Source organism: Notothenia coriiceps, unplaced genomic scaffold, assembly GCF_000735185.1.
Source record: "Notothenia coriiceps isolate Sejong01 unplaced genomic scaffold, NC01 NC01_scaffold00038207, whole genome shotgun sequence".
In the NCBI taxonomy this organism is placed as follows: Eukaryota; Metazoa; Chordata; class Actinopteri; order Perciformes; family Nototheniidae; genus Notothenia; species Notothenia coriiceps.
In genome coordinates, this window is record NW_011370908.1 from 27,474 (window position 1) to 41,810 (window position 14,337).

The 14,337-nt window shown below is 42.4% G+C and overlaps 2 protein-coding genes across 2 annotated transcripts in view; one reads left to right on the forward strand and one right to left on the reverse strand.

Moving 5' to 3' along the window:
- The window catches only part of ndufb2 (NADH:ubiquinone oxidoreductase subunit B2), a 21,071-nt gene extending 10,957 nt beyond the window's left edge, over positions 1-10,114 (forward strand). Inside the window, exons 5-6 of the transcript XR_800780.1 lie at positions 603-623; positions 10,102-10,114. The gene's annotated coding sequence lies outside the window, so the exon portion shown is untranslated. The remainder of the gene's footprint in view (positions 1-602; positions 624-10,101) is intronic.
- LOC104968057 (lysine-specific demethylase 7B) overlaps positions 1-14,337 on the reverse strand; it is a 23,727-nt gene extending 9,390 nt beyond the window's left edge. The window contains exons 1-7 of the mRNA XM_010797614.1: positions 14,231-14,337; positions 7,842-7,927; positions 7,314-7,431; positions 6,975-7,135; positions 4,039-4,180; positions 2,161-2,347; positions 1,683-1,845 (exon numbers count right to left, since the gene is read on the reverse strand). Coding sequence (XP_010795916.1) covers positions 1,683-1,845; positions 2,161-2,347; positions 4,039-4,180; positions 6,975-7,135; positions 7,314-7,431; positions 7,842-7,927; positions 14,231-14,328 — 955 coding nt within the window. The 5' untranslated portion in view covers positions 14,329-14,337. The remainder of the gene's footprint in view (positions 1-1,682; positions 1,846-2,160; positions 2,348-4,038; positions 4,181-6,974; positions 7,136-7,313; positions 7,432-7,841; positions 7,928-14,230) is intronic.

Below are 14,337 nucleotides of genomic sequence, written 5' to 3' on the forward strand. Positions count from 1 at the left end.
ACAGAAAACGTTTGACCTCTGTCATTGCCAACAAAGGGTAGATAACAAAGTATTGAGATGAACTTTTGTTATTGACCAAATACTTATTTTCCACCATAGTTTTCAAATAAATTCTTTAAAAATCAGACAATGTGATTTTCTGGATTTTTTTTCTTTTCATTTTGTCTCTCATAGTTGAGGTATACCTAGGATGAAAATTACAGCTCTCTCTCATCTTTTTTTAAGTGGGAGAACTTGCACAATTGGTGGCTGACTAAATACTTTTTTGCCCCACTGTATTAGCCATGTTAAATGAACCGCTGATAGTCTAGGCTGTGATAGGAAGGTGACCATTCAGAACATGTGACACATTGTTAATCCAGTAGTACAGACCGCTGTCAAGGACTTATTGACAGTTGTTAAGGAAGCTCACATCTGCAGAAAGAAGTCCGGTCGATTGAACTGTATACAGTTTGGCCGAAAAGCAAACTGCATGCTTGTCTTTAGTTTTCAGTTGTCTAATGTCTGAGTGCAACATGGAGGATTTTAATATTCATTTCAATATATTTGGAGAGCACAGTAATTTGGATGAATGGTTAGTGGCTGATGAGTCCCCAGCGAAGAAAAGAAAAAGAAAAAACAGCGTAGAAGTAACGGGGCAGAAACCCTGAACACGGAGCTGCGGTCCTTTTTACGCAACGGTCCAGACATAGACATCAAACGGCAAAACATATTCAGTTGCCAGTTCCTTTGGCATTAGGGCAGGGATATCTAGATACTCTCCAAGGTTTGACATAATGGATTGTGCTACTTTTAAAGCAAGCAACGATGGTTTCAAATCTGTAATAAAAAAGCTCCTCAAAAACGCTATCGAAGCAGTTCCTGCCGTTGCTACGTAGCTGGTTGAAGGACGTTCACTTGAACAAAAGTGGCAAAGTTTGAGTCTTCTTATGATTAGATCTCAGTGCTGCATTCAACACGTTCAACTAGACAGACTGGAAAACTTAGTTAGACTGTGGCACAGTGACCAAAACTAATGACACAGACTACTTTGTGTTGTTATTTTACTCTTGTAAATCCTTTATAATTGTGTTTTTTTGTATTCTTAATGCCTTTTATGTCTTATGTAAGCCATGAATTACTATTTGTTTAAAAAAGGTACAATGCAAATAAACCAGGATCAAGTTATCATTTAATAACACTAGGTTGATTGACAGCCTTATTGTTTGACTAAATTAATAGGAATTAAAAGCCTGTTTCCCTACTGTTAGTCAACGAATTAACCAAACTACAACACCCTTAAAAAACTAGAGCTTTATGATTAACGGCCCGTCCACACAGCGGCGTGCGTTGTAGCTTGCCGGCGGGCGTGTCTGAAACTCGACCAACAACCAATCACATGATTCTACTGCCCCTGACACACAAGCAGCAGTTTGATTGCCTAGAGCTTCTACTGGCATATGATTCGATTGGCTGACGCTTCTGCCGAGGCGTCAAAAGTTGAACATTGCTCAACTTTTACAGCGAGCCAGGCCAGCAAAGCTCTGCGTCGCTTCCCACAATGCAGTTCGGCGAAAAGTGACGTCACCCCATTCAAAGTGAATGGTGAAGCGTCAACGCACGCCGCTGTGTGGACGGGCCGTAACAGTGTTGCATAAAAAAACTAAAATAAACTTGTCACACGCACAAACAAAAGCACCGACCTGTAGGGATGAGCAGGGTGGTTCCTTGGGACACGACACACTTGTAACACTTGTCCACTTTGTCCCCAAAGAACACTTCGCTCTGATTGGGCGAGGAGCTCCATGCCTCGTATAGTGCAAGGTTGGCGGGGGTGGGCTTGATCAAGTAGAAGATCTTCTCACCCTGCAGAGCAGATGAATAGGAGTTAACAGTAGGCACCACACGTTAATGACACACTTTGATGTTGTTTGAGCATGGCGGCTGTGGTGATGGCGCTGTTAAATAACACCCACAGACAACTGGGAAAGCAAAGTCAGCTTTAGTTTATAGAACAGTGCCGATGAGATCATCATATGGCACAGCAGTGCTGCCCCCAGAGCAGCTTGATGATTCAAATGTGATGCGAGGAGTGGTAGTTTATTTGGCTTTTGTGGAATGTTTCATAAATGTTTGTCTGATTTCTACATACACTCAGGTGTCCTTCATGCAAACACTCACCCAGAGAACATGATACCAGACAGAGGTGCCTCCAAAGTCTATGTGGAAATCTGTGTAGCTGTCCTTGACTCCCATGAGGCAGTACTTCTGGACAAAGGGCTTGGGGAAGAAGGAGTCGTCGGGCCAGTAGTTCTCCACCCAGGACATCTTCTGAGCCACGTCGGGAACCTCCACCAACTCCGACATCCTGAGTAGATGGTTGGAGTTATAAGTGTCACAAAAGCAAACTGTTCTAAAACTGACAGGAGGGCTGTCTTAATATTCTGAGATACATTACAACAAGAGGATTTCTTCTTTTTGGGCTTCTACATCCAACCTCTACAGAAATTCATACAACATTTGAAAGGATTTGGCTTAAGACAGACTAGATCTGCACAATACATTAAAGTTTTATAATAGTGCAATTCGAAATCTCAGTAGGCGCAATATTTGGTAAAGGCTAAATTTGAACATAATTGAATGAAGTATCGCCGTGCTGCAGAGAAGTCCCAAACTACAAAGAATATTCTACAGAATTAACATCAAATCCCTCTTTAGGACAGACCCTCAATGTTCCATTATCGTGAACAAATATCACAATTGCAACATCAGTCAAATAATCAGAGCAAATTGTTGTGTTTGTTTAGATTTTATTAAATCGTGCAGCCCTAAGGTAGACAGCCCATCTATGGAGGCATGATGGATATTCTAGTATGATTTAATTCATGAATTATCCATGATTAAAATACGAGATATAAACCCATGGCTAATTTATACAAACATTTCCTGAAGAGGGACAGGAGGGATTGTACTGCCAGTGTTTATTATGGATATGTGCATACTTTTCTTTTTAACCTTTATATTGATGATCTGTCCAAGCGACTGAAAGCCTGTAATACTGGATGCATGATTGGTAGTAGTACTCTAGTGAACCATATTATGTATGCAGATGATCTTGTTGTGCTGAGTCCATCTAGCGCTGGTCTTCAGCAGCTCCTTACTGTTTGTTCTGTGTATGGTGTGGAACATGACATCAAATACAATGCCAGTAAGAGTGCTGTCATGATCTTTAGAACCAAAGAAGATAAATGTCCTGATTTTAAATTGTCTGATATTAATCTTAGTGTCTGTAATAAGTTAAAATATCTTGGACACTTTATTACAGAACAAATGACAGATGAAGATATTTATAGGCAATGCCGCATGATGTATGCACAAGCAAACATTCTCCGACGTAATTTTAGTGCATGTACAGATGGAGTGAAGATGTCTCTGTTCAGAGCATATTGTACACCACTCTATACTGCACATTTGTGGTCAAACTACAGAAAAGCAAGTTTACGGAAACTTCAAGTAGCTTATAATGATGCCATGAGAATATTGCTGAAGAGACCTCGATGGTCTAGTGCAAGTGAAATGTTTGTGGCTGCAGGAGTCTCTACAAGCTGTNAAAAGCAAGTTTACGGAAACTTCAAGTAGCTTATAATGATGCCATGAGAATATTGCTGAAGAGACCTCGATGGTCTAGTAGTGCGAGTGAAATGTTTGTGGCTGCAGGGGTCAATACTCTACAAGCTGTTTTAAGAAACCTTATCTATAAATGTATTTGCCAGCTTAATGACTCTGATAATGAAATCCTCTTGGCCTTATCGAACATAAGGTTTAGTACTACATGCTACCAATCGCAGCTGTGGAGACATTGGTATAGTTGTCTCTTTGTAGGACACTGATTTAAATTACTCTTAAACGATGAATTCTTTTTATGCTGTGTATGTAATTTATTATATGTAATGTCTTGTCTTTTATCTGGACCCTGAGTCTGTAATAAAGTTTTCATTCATTCATTCATACTGAAGCTCTTCATTAGCCAACATGTGAACAGATTTGAGCGTATCTTACTTGGTGTCAGAGAACTCCAGGCTGATGAGGTTGAGGACTTTGGGTCGACACGGGTTGGAGTAATACTTGATAAACTCACTGAGCTTCATCTTGCTGTCCGCCTGTCGTGCCACATCTATCACGTCGATGATTTTTTTGCTACCTAGATGGGGGAAATGTTCTGTTTAGTCCACTACGTATCAGATGGAGAAGTCCTGTAGACATTCAATATCTTCAACTTTTTTTAAATTGGCTGCCGAGTGGGCGTGGGGTTCACCGGGGTCAGCGGCCTGCTGGCATCTTCATGTGCTTTTAGAGATCGAGCCCTGAGGGAAACTGGCACCAATATGGCAGCGTGGGGAGGGGTTATACAGGAAGGCAAGCTAAACAATCTGTCCGGACCACCAGTCCCTGAGGAGGAGGAGGAGGAGGGGGAGTGGGTGGAGGTGAGAGGGCCTATGTATTCAATGCCTATGTGTGTGTGGAGATATTAAGTATTGAGAGGAACATGAGTATAGATGTTAGAAAGGCTTCATGTGGTGTGTTTACACGTATGAGACAGAAAACAGATGCTTCAACAACAAAAAAGGCTAACAGTTGGAACACTACAAATCACACTCGGGTGACACATTGGGGCCGGAAGTAGACCCGGGGAGCAGTGTGTGTAGCAAGACAGCTGGTTGTTGTATTTCCCCCTCACCCCTCCCACTCACCTTTTTTATTATCCCTTTGCATGTTCTCCCTGTCTTCACACACACACACACACACACACACACACACACACACACACACACACACACACACACACACACACACACACACACCTCTCTGAAAGCCCAGCTGGCCAGCGTCTGATGACAGAACAGCTGGAATAAAGGCAGTCAGCCACAAGGCGAGAGACAAAGCTGCCTGAAAACCTCACTACGTCTAGTTTGACACCAGCTTCACAAACCAAACAGCCACAGACAAAACAAAATCAACGCCCTTCCTGAACCAGCTTGAGCGACACTTGCTTTACCTGCTGCATCACAATGATATGTTATGATAGCCAGTAATGTTAAGGAGTCTTTCATTGATATAATGGTTCAAAAACATCCTACTCAACACGCCAGAACTACATATTCTTTTCTTAATTGAAATCAAATTTATATGTTTTTTGCAACAACCACAAAATAATCATTTGTATATCAATTACTCACCAAATGTGACCTTGAATTGTTAAGGAACACTTTTTCATGCATCCCTACAGGATGAACGACGAATTAAAAACACAGAATATTCCTGAGGAGAATAATTTTCTCAGTTTTTGAATTCTTCGTGAATAATTGATACACAGAGGGCAACTTTGTAGGTGAACGGTTACTTGAATACTTTATTTTTACAGCAACGTGGTCAAAAAGTATTCACTCGACATTGCAGTTTTTAAGCTCTACTATTAATATTGCATTGCACCATTTATTCTTCTTCTTTTTTTCTATGATCAACATTATTGTGTTATATCATGGCCCCATCTGTGACCTCCGAGCGTTACTGTGTAATTCCTCCCCACAGCGTTTCTTAAGCCAACCTTATGGGAATAGTCCAAAATATTGTTTCCTAAGCGTTATCCAGCAGCTACTTCAAAGGTGGTTTGACGATCCCACAGATGTGTACCGTCTGCATGGAAGGAGAGTATCTGCCCCCCCGGGGGTCAGACCAAACGCTTGAAGCCAGTGTTTCTATAGAGAGTCACTCTGATCTTATTCTTCCCTGGACGGACGTTAAGTCAGCTGCAGACTGTGGAAATTGGTTTTGCCTTGAGCTACATTTGATCTGTCCGGGCACAGTTTAGATTTATGTAGGATCACTGACAAGTTATACATCGTTGCTTTAATGCCTTTCATAAAGTAAGGTTTTGATTTGTCCTGCTAAAGTTTGCATAGTGAATATGAATTGACTGATTTGGGGTGTAACATACGGAGCACTGAGGTCACGGGTGGGGCTCTTTTACTTTGTCTAGTGCTGCATGTTACTGTATGTTTGGTTTCTGTTGTATTTTTACATTTCTATACATGCTTATTGGATTATTAAACGTTTTATAAAGGTTTTTCCAGGCAAATGAAACAGGACTATTTGCCAAAAACGTTCTTTAGGTTATTTGGTCAAGAGTACAGCTTTTTATATCTTATTTGAGAAACTAAATGTGGAGAAGGAGAAAGTAAGGTCAAGTAACAAAGGTCCAGTTTTGCTCTGCTGCCCACCCACATTTACTGAAATGTAACCCGTACTCATACCCTTTTTTGTGATAACACTTGCAAATTTATCCATGACAAGATTTTTCTGGGGCATTTCCTCAATGTTCCACCATTGTCCTAATCATTGACCACACACCATGTTGGCCACACGACCCTCGTGACACACAGAAGACATCAGCGATCACTCCAGTTGTCCCATTGTCTTTTAACTGTAAGAAACGTAACGCGACACTCAGTCCCTCGTCACAACACCTGTGCCTTGGCTTAATGCTCAATAGGGCATGGGGGAGAGAGATGAAGTGAGAAGGGGGAGTCTGTAATCTGAACTTAATGATAAAAACACCAGTGGGCTTGGTAATGGGCTTGTAATAGGAGCTGGGAAGTGGCAGGCCGCTTTCAACGAGGAAGCGTAGTGGTCATAGAGAGGCTAGTGAAAGCCTAGCCATCACTCATTTAGAACTCAGTCAGCCCTCGCCCGATGCCTGATAAGTGGGTTAAAACCCCATGAACCTAGAGACCTGTTCTTATTGACACACAGATGGCGCCTGCTCAGCGTTAGCCACTTAGCAGGCTGGTGTTGGGTGGTTTCATTAGCTTTTAAACAGACTGACGCTACGGTTTATTACATCATCCTTCCCCAAAACACTTGTGCATTAATGTAAGCTTCATACAGCTAAAGGCAACTCTTACACTGCAGAACAAAGCCATATGAAGTGTCCTTACCCACATACTGCTCCACATCTTTGACAGAGAAAGTAGGGGGTGGTAGTTTGAGTCCCAGGCCCTCCATCTCTGTGACTTTAATGGGGTAGCTGAAGCCGTGTCTCTCCAGGTAGCGGGTGGTCACCTGCTCGCCCTTCATCTGCATCATGATCTCCTCACCACTGAAACAACATCATAAGAAGTTCAGGAACATTCTACAAAGCTTCTAACAAAGCCTTAAAGTTATGTCCCAAAAGCCATAGTTGGGCGTCATTTGGAAAGTAATAGCAGCTTTGACCCAAACTTTTACAAAAGAGTTCTGCTGTAATATTGGTTTAAAACATGTGTCCGTCATCATACCTGGCAAAGGTCCTGGTCTGCAGCTCCTTGACGAACACTGGGGTGCCAGCCTGCACCGGCTTCAGCCCATCGTTTGGCTCTGTGTAGTCGTGCCTGTGGCAGTTGTTGCGCGTTTTCACTGCAACATAAAAAAGACAACCAAGGTTCATTGGGTTGTTTCGCTCTACTTTCATCATGTCATTGCCCTTCTGAGGCTTGTTCTCCTAACAAAGTGGCAAATTACGCACATCACCACCAAAGTGGGGGGCTTACAACACCATTTAATTAGTCTGTTAATGTCTGCCCCCTGGGCTCTTGGAGGTTCACCCTTCCCCCCAAAAAACATTTGCCAAGAGTTAACAGCGGCCCTTTCCCCCTGAGACCGGTCAAACATACAAAACACAGGCAGGAGGGGGACATCTGAATGGAGCGAGGGTTAGACATTTAACTCTAAGAAAGCGAACCAGAGAACAGTTTTGATGAATAAGATACGGGGACAGAGGGAAGCAGCAAGGTTGATATCCACTAATGAGAAATAGAAGTACTCACTCAGGGAGGGTCCGTGTTCCACATCACAGTTGGGACAGTGGTAAACATCAATGTCCACAGCATGATGCTCTTCTACCTGCACACAGCTGGAGATGGAGAGGAGATGCAGTTAGTAAAAGTTCTCACTTCTTACAACATGTGTAAACACAAGTTAGGGTCTATCCTTCATGCCTACCTCATTGGAGATATTGTTGTGACAGCATTGGGGTTTTACAATTGGGCTGCAGCAAACGATTATCATGAAACTCATGTTTAGATTATGTTCTAGATTGATGAAGTTTTTTTTGAAGACTTTATAAAGTATTTTGCAGTTTGCGCAATAATACTTTTCTTAGAGCCCTAGCATAGTGCATGGATTTGCAACAGTGTCTGCAATACTGAAACCCCCGACTGTCCTGCAGCAGCCAAACCACAGGCACCAACACACATGCATTCCTCTGCTGCATACCAGAGCTCCATTCCAGAGCAGCATGAACTCAACCAATTTCACCAATGGCTATTTTCAGTTTGAAAAAAACTGCAAGCTGCACGTTTGTTTGACTCGAACATGTGATAGTTCATTTGATGGTTTAGTGTTGTGAGAGAGAGGCCACACACAAAAGAGCCCTCTGTACTTAACAGGCCGTCCTTATGGTTGTCATTTTAAGGTGAATTCTGGGATCTGAAGGTAATGAATGATATCATAGTGCACGTCCCCACTTGACCTGGAAACAGCCAATTATGACACTCTTCCTGTGTCCATGTCTGCACGCAAACATCGTAACAATAGAAAGGACTGATACAAATCTGATAGGAAGCCAGAGGCAAATGCAATTATTTTGCTTCCACTGCTTTTTTTTATTTGGCTGATAAAGACATATGTTGCTAAGCAGCATTAGCACTGTGATGGATGACCCTAAAAAACATTATGCAACTATAACAAAACTACAAGCACACTTATTTCAAACTAACAAATTGCTGTTTTTTTTAACCCTCATTGAGACAGTGAAGCTTAGATTTGACAGCTTCTGTAGCGAAAAAGTGTATGAACTACATATTTATAGTTGACATATTGTCTTTTAGGAAAAGTGAGCGCCTGCAGGGGAAATGGAGCTGCAGCCTGTTATCAGCTTTGATCCAGAAACTGCAGGAAACTGTTAAGGAAATAAAGGCTAGGGCCATTAACTCCTCAGGAAGTGGTGAGCACGTGTGAATCCTGGCCCTGATCACCCTGGTGCACAAACAGGCTTAAACATAAACCTGGTGCAATTATAAAACCCTCTGCAAACTTTCTTTAGTTTCTGATGGAATATTGAATTTATGTCATCATTTTTTTTGACATCGCTATAAAAATGTATAAAAAGAGGAAACAGCAAAAACCTGGAAGTATTCTTGCTCCTGCACGTGAGCGAGTGGACATCCAACAATAACACTGCATTGCTTGGCTGTAGTTTTAAGCCGAGCTCATGTGTCAGGAATCTTGGTTCACATGTGGCCGTTCGCTGGGGGAAAGCATGAGTCACAGCACTCTGCCGCTGGCCCGGGATGCTTTAAACGTGTGAGAGCAGCGTGAACTTAACCGAGGTGACCTTGCTGTCCTCATCTCACTCGGTACTTTCCTTTATCTAATACCACAGCGGGGAAATCAGGGCACTGTGCCATACGCCAGCCTGACTCAGCCTATTTGTCACCTGTAATGATTAATACACAACAAGACAGTGAAGCTGGTGAAACTGTGTGGGCTCTAGATAGAGAAGGAACAAATGGGGGAAGTGAACTCAGCTGAAAAGGAAAGAGAGCAAAGTATTTCCTGCATTGCTCAGGCTTGATAATGTATTGCATCACCACTGCAAAGTGTGCCAACCCTTCTTGCACGAACATGAACCTTATTTGCTCTGAAAGAATCAGAGCCGTTATCAGATTAGAGAAAACCGAGTTTACGTCATCGTATTACTTAATAAGATAGTGTAATCATGTATTGTCTGACAATAACAGAGCATAATGTGATAGTTGACGCAGAGCACAGCCAATATGCCTCACAGATAAAACAAAACCCTGCCAGACTGGAGAGTTATTCTGTGACAGCATTGCAGCAGATTACCAAGCAAAACGTCCCTTCCTGAATAAGAGGAGATGTGTGTACTTGGCTTAAACCCCTGCCATCAACAGCCCCTCTCCCTCCACTTCCTCTCATCAAGGGCCTCCTTCCTGTGTGACTGAGAGGGCTTATTCATTAGTGCATGCACTGTGAGGGGTTCATTGTCCTCCATGATCAGTGCAGAAACACAAAAGGCAGAAGGCGGTCATCACCATTATTTTCAGCTCTAAATAACCGCTCTGCATGGGGCAGCGACACGCCTACATTAGGAAACGGGCAGATCCCTAATGGATGGGAGGTGGAGATAAAGATAGAGGAGATGAGGGCAGTTACACACACCTGGCTGTCTTTATTTACCCGACAGGAGCACCTGACTCTTCCGGCCCTAGTCCTAATGCAACCAAAGCTTACATAAACAGTGCTGCACTTGGACAGCGGTAAGAGCCACTCAGCCCTGACAGATGGAAAGGGATCTGTCATTTGGGCCTTACTGGTTCAATCATTTCAGCTAGCTATGCGTCATAGCGACCCAGCAGCGGTTACAGCTTGAAAGAGACCTCTCTGTAGTCTGCTGGTAAACAACAGAAGAGGATCACTTTGTTGTTTATGGGGCGTCAGGGAGTTTTAACAACTTCATTGTTTTTGGTGCAGCAGGTTGAGTAGCCTCAAGACTCCAAGCACTGGGGCTCTACTTTCACACATGCCTTCAACATGGTTATTTTAAAGCTCTCGGTGCCCCTGTAAAATCTACAAAGTCCTCAGTCTGTGGACCGTCTGCTGCTGAAAAACATCAAGCAACAAACTCAGGCTGAACTCACCTGAAGGTGGGTTGGTATGTGAATGCAATCCTCTCTCTATGCTCGTCAATAAGCATTTTTATATGATCAAAAACCTTGAGCTTGTTGTTTGAAACATAAGATCACCAATAAATAAACTTGAATTCTGAGCCATATTGTATATTAGAAGGAATGTACAGTTTTCTATGGATTTAGATTCAATAAGACACAGACACTGCTACTTTACTTCTATTGATCAAAGTGATATTTCTGAATCAAGATTTCTATTGTAAGGCACAACAACTTCAAGTCCTTTATCTATAACATCCTCATTGAATCTGACTGCTGATCAATACAAGAGGCTGTTGTCCCCTAATCAACATTGATCAAGCTGGAGGTAATGCGGTTTCCCCGCCCCCAGGGAGAGCTTTGCTAATGAATGTTAACACAGCTTTTAACAGTAGCTGTGAGGCTGCTATTAACTCATCAGAGATCTAAACAAATGATAAGAAACATTTTTGTTTCATGGACAACGTTGGTAAAAAATAAGATCCTTTGACTCATCCATGCATCCACTTAGGTAAACATAAAAAAAAAAAAAATGCACTCTGAAGTGGCTATCCATCTCTCTTTAGCGTGTTCACAATCTGTGCGACACTGACGGATCATGCATTGAACTTGGCTGGCTGGAGCGCCCATCAATCATTCCCTCTGTCCCATTGAGCCCCGCAGGTCCATCGCCACCTCCCCCCCGCCGCCCATACCTAACCAGACGGTCTGACTGGAGTGCCTGACACCTACGCCGGGGTAAACCCTTTGATCTGACGTAACCCAGTGAGGATTTCCAGTGGGCCAACACGCACAATGCTGACGTAAATTGGCATCTTGGAAACAGTCCATCTCGAGAAGCAGGTCTTGTAATTAGGGGAGGCTCTAAATGGTAAATAACAGGGTTCAAACTAACATTTGTAATCCAAACCACAGGCTCTAGTTGTTTGTTTTGGTGACTAAAGGAGTCCTCCAAGGAAGTGCTACCAAAGCAAATGTGGGCAGCAAAAAGATGTGGGGATAAAAGAAAAACCCACAAAATATTCCCTTTGCACCGTAGGTTTATTTTTGATACCGTATATCATTTTTTTTTTTAAATAGTGACTAGTTTTATTGCTTCTATTAATTGGACGATAAACAGAAAGATTATTCAGCAACCTTACAGCAAATATTTTTCATATAATGGTACCCTAAGTTAGATATACAGCTTTTTTTAAATGTTGGGGAGAGATCAACCCTCAATATTGGCAAATACTCAGAGAAGACTCAGTATTGAAAACACTTGGATTGTTGCATCATAACAGCAACAAATCTTGTTTGCAGATCCCTGAGGGGAAATATATCTATAACTATTGTAATACGAGCCTAGACTAAGGGGGGGCATGTGTGTCAATACAAGAGATGACATAGGAAAGCAATTAAGAGCATCTTGTCCGGACAAATATATGATCCTTTTACTTTCCAGTTCACCGCACTGATCACTACTCCGACAAAGATAAGCTCCACAGTGTTGTGATAACACTGCCCAACCGGTTATAGGACCAGGCTGTATTGTGTCCTGAGGTTGAGGTGGAAAACAGGACGCTCTCCAGAAACACAGGCAGTGAGACAAAGTCCCCCACAAACTGACAAACAGACACCGGGAGGTTGAGCGCCTCTCCACTTCATCGGCGTGCCATCATCCATAGCCAGAGAATATCCCTTTTCCTTCTGGCCAGCCTCGTGGGAAAGAGGCAGGAAATGTGGCTGGTTTTGGAGATCCGCTCCATGTGTGTGCGTCTATCTGCTTATTAGTCACCAATGGGGGAAGCTCCAGCATTTGTTCCTTTGCTTCCTGGCACATGACACGCAGCCAGCCAGTCTTTTTTGGCTCTGATACACCGCAAATTCTGGCCGGCAAGTTTTCTGGCAGTGGGCTCAATGTGGTTACGCAATGGCTTCCGTCATTTCAACACGAGCAAAAACAGATTATTGTATTCATAAGCAGTTTCCATGGAGATGCACCCACACAGGCTGATTCAAGAGACTGAGAATGGGGTATGTCTAAGTTAGCAAACCCCATTAAAACTGTTTTAAAGTCAGGTCTTTCTGATTACCTGACTCTAAAAACCAACATGTAATCAGACAACAAGTTTGATACGTGTTCTTCTATGGCAAAATCTTATTATCTGCCCTTCTCTAATGATTAGAGCAGACTGTGAGCTACAAAAACTGCCTGCCTTGCTAACAGACACACCAGCAGGCTTTATAGTGCTTCATAAAAAAGGGGTTAAACCAGGTCATTCAATTAAAAGTAAAACTAACTGGGTTACTTTGACACCCTTTAACAGTGTAGCCTTACTCAAAGTTTAAGGTCTGGACTATTAGAGCACACACTACTTAAAAAGGACATTATATTGTGCCATACAGCTTGGACAAAAAAAAAAAATACTTTATTGCACAACAGAAAAACCTTCCCATATGACAGCCAACACCCACCCACCCACATGCAACATGAATCATGAAAGTCAACTATAATACTACTGGTCCAATTGTAATTTGTAGAGATGTGGGGGCATTTAATAACGAAAATATAGGGTACAACCCGGCCATAAGCAATCCAAAGACATGTGTCTGCCTGGTACTTTTAAATAATCCCCCTTGTCACCACTAGGGGTCCCTGCCATGTGCCTGCTCTGCCTGAAAGGGGGATTTAAATGTCTCAAGCTGTCAATCAAAAGCCCGACCATAACAAGCTCCTTGTTCTCTATCTTTCGCTTTTTATTAAATAAAACCACCCAAAACACATCAAAATACAAAAAAACGTAATGTTATATACATCTTAAATAGAGTAAGTATAAAATTGAATGATAAAACATCAGGTTTAACAACAACATACAGATTATGTCCAAACAAATGGAAGTTGATTATGAAATGTAGCTTAAAGTCAAATACTGTCTATGGTTGTCAATATATTGAGTACGTTTAGCCAGTAGGCTGTGTGATATGGTACACAGCGATTGGTTTAACGATTTCTTAATCCGTAAATCACAGTTTGAACAATAATAAATGTATCTCTGAAGTGACTCCAAGGAGCTGGCGACCCTTTCTAAGCCACGGTGACCCCGCGAAGCTTTGACTGACACAGATATGCAATCCTCATGAGTCGCATATAGGCAGATAACAACTGTTTTATAAAGGCTTTATTTTAGTCAATAATGTTAACTATCAACATACTTACATAAACTACGTACACACTGTTTGAATGGGTAATAATTGGCAGAACATTTGACTGAATTCAAGCCAATTTCAGAGAGACAAACCCCAGTTTCTTTGGTAAAGTCGTGTCAATAGACGGTTTAAAACCCCCGTCGCCCACCGCTAGCATTATCAGCTAAGTTAGCTTCCAGTCAACACCGCTCAGAGAACCGTCGCCTTTCTTCAATAAACAATCAGTGTATATCACTTCCAATGAGCCACACATATCAAATACACTGTAGCCTACATACCTGCCGTGAAACCAGTCTTTACAGATGTCACACTCGATCATAAACCGGCTTACATCGTAGGGCTGCCGGCAGACACAGTACAGCGGGGCCGCCGCCATCTTCCTTCT